Source organism: Nestor notabilis, unplaced genomic scaffold (genome assembly GCF_000696875.1).
Source record: "Nestor notabilis isolate BGI_N333 unplaced genomic scaffold, ASM69687v1 scaffold25364, whole genome shotgun sequence".
NCBI lineage: Eukaryota > Metazoa > Chordata > Aves > Psittaciformes > Psittacidae > Nestor > Nestor notabilis.
The window spans coordinates 734-2,492 of NW_009927252.1; the positions used below are offsets into that span (position 1 = coordinate 734).

The 1,759-nt window shown below is 65.0% G+C and overlaps 1 protein-coding gene across 1 annotated transcript in view; it reads left to right on the plus strand.

The window, feature by feature from the left end:
* Positions 1–428: 428 nt before the first annotated feature.
* Positions 429–1,759, plus strand: part of LOC104405316 (peroxisome proliferator-activated receptor gamma coactivator-related protein 1-like) — a gene marked incomplete at its 5' end in the record, with an annotated part of 4,424 nt that continues 3,093 nt past the window's right edge. Inside the window, 4 exons of the mRNA XM_010013989.1 lie at positions 429–489; positions 846–913; positions 1,141–1,304; positions 1,433–1,724. Of these exons, the coding sequence (XP_010012291.1) occupies positions 429–489; positions 846–913; positions 1,141–1,304; positions 1,433–1,724 (585 nt within the window). The remainder of the gene's footprint in view (positions 490–845; positions 914–1,140; positions 1,305–1,432; positions 1,725–1,759) is intronic.

The window sequence follows — 1,759 nt, forward strand, 5'->3', positions numbered from 1 at the left end:
GGCCGAGGCATCGAAGCCACCGACCTGTCCAGCCTGCTGGAGCAGTTTGAGAAGTCTGAAGGTGTGGATGCGGTGTCCATCCCTGTGGGGGTCCCTCCATGCCATGCCGGCCTCCCTGTGCTGCCTGTGCTCCCTGTGGTGGGGTGGGATGCTGCTGCTTGTGGGATGGTGTTACCCTGCCTGGGGGTGTCTCTGCCCCTGTCTCCTTGGTCTGTGAAAGCATCTGTGGGTCCCCAGGGTGGTCAATGGGGTGGTGAATAGCCTGGGAAGGAAAGGGGTTGTACAGTGCCTCTCTCCAGGGAGCTGGGTTTGGGGTGCTGTGAAATCTCTCCCTGGCTTTGCCTGGGATGCCCTGTGTCCCCTAGTGTGCAGGTCTGTCCCCTGCCCTCCAGCCCCTCACCACCCTCACCCATCCGCTCTGTTTTCAGCCAAGAAGGAGGAAGCTCCTGTGCAGCCCCCTGAGGACCAGCGGCCGGCAGCGAGCTCCGGGTGAGAACCAGCAACTTCACATCCAGTGCCCCAGTGTAGAGCCCGACAGAAGGCCGAGCCCTGCCTTTGGTGGGGTATAGGGGAGCTCTCAGTCCTGGCAGGGTCTGAACTACACCAGGGTCTGTATCCACCATCCCAGGAGGGGCTGAGCTCCTTGTGGGACTGGGGGACAGAGCTGTCATTGAGGGGCAAAAGTTGGGGGGAAGCAGATAAGCACAAGCAAGCTGTGGAAGTTCCATCCTTCCAGCTCTTTCAGATCCTCTGTCCCCTGGGCCTGGATGGTGGGTGTCCCAGGTGTGGGGACTGGGGATGGGCTTTGCCTGCTGCATTTGACAGAGCTCCTTTCCTCTTCTCAGCCCTGAGACCCAGCAGGACAGGAAGCTCCCGGACAGCCTGCAGGCCTCTGAGCTGGCCAACGTGGCAGGTAACGCCTAGACGGGGCACCCTGCCGTGCCCTGGCAAGGGCTGTTGTGGGGCTGGGGGGACCCTGGGGTTTGAGGGGAGCTGGGCCAGGAGGGAGCCTCAGCTGCATGGGCTGCAGCAAGGGGCTGCTGTTGAAAGCCCTGTGGTGCTCTCACAGGCCTCACGCCGCCAGCAACACCCCCCCACCAGCTCTGGAAGCCGTTGCCTGTTGTCTCGCTGCTGGCCAAGGCCAAGTCACCTGCCAGGAAGGGACCCAGAAGACGGCCAAGCTGATGAAAGCCAAGCCGCTGCTCCCAAGCAAGCTACAGGGGAAGAGCCTGACGCTGGGCCCCTCCAGCTCAGCCTCCAGCCACGTCTGCTCGGGAGACCATGACTACTGCATCCCCAGCGCGGTGCGGCCAGAGGCGCAGAGGGCAGCGGCAGCCTGGGCCCGCAGCCCCCTGCCGAGGGCGGCTCCCGCTGGAACGTCAAGCACCACCGGGACATCACTATCAAACCCATCTCCTCCTTAACCAAACAGACGCTGGAGCAGCCCAAGCCCACCCCGCCAGCCCCCAGCACCACCGTGGGACCCAGCCCGGAGCCGCTGGGCACAGCCTGCCAGTCCTCCCTGGATTATCGGACTAGCGTCCCCAACAAGGCCACTGATAGGGGCAGCAGCCCCCCCACCTCAGTGCTCCTGTCTCCAGCTGCATCCCCCTGCCGGGACCAGGAGGTGCGGACTTCCAGTGCCCAGCCCAGCCATGCTGCTGCCAAGAGGTCCCTGCGCTGCTACCGGAGACCCCGGGACTCGCCCAGCCCCTCTGCCAGTGGCTGGGGGGGGGGGCGGGGGCGGGCCCGGCCGCCC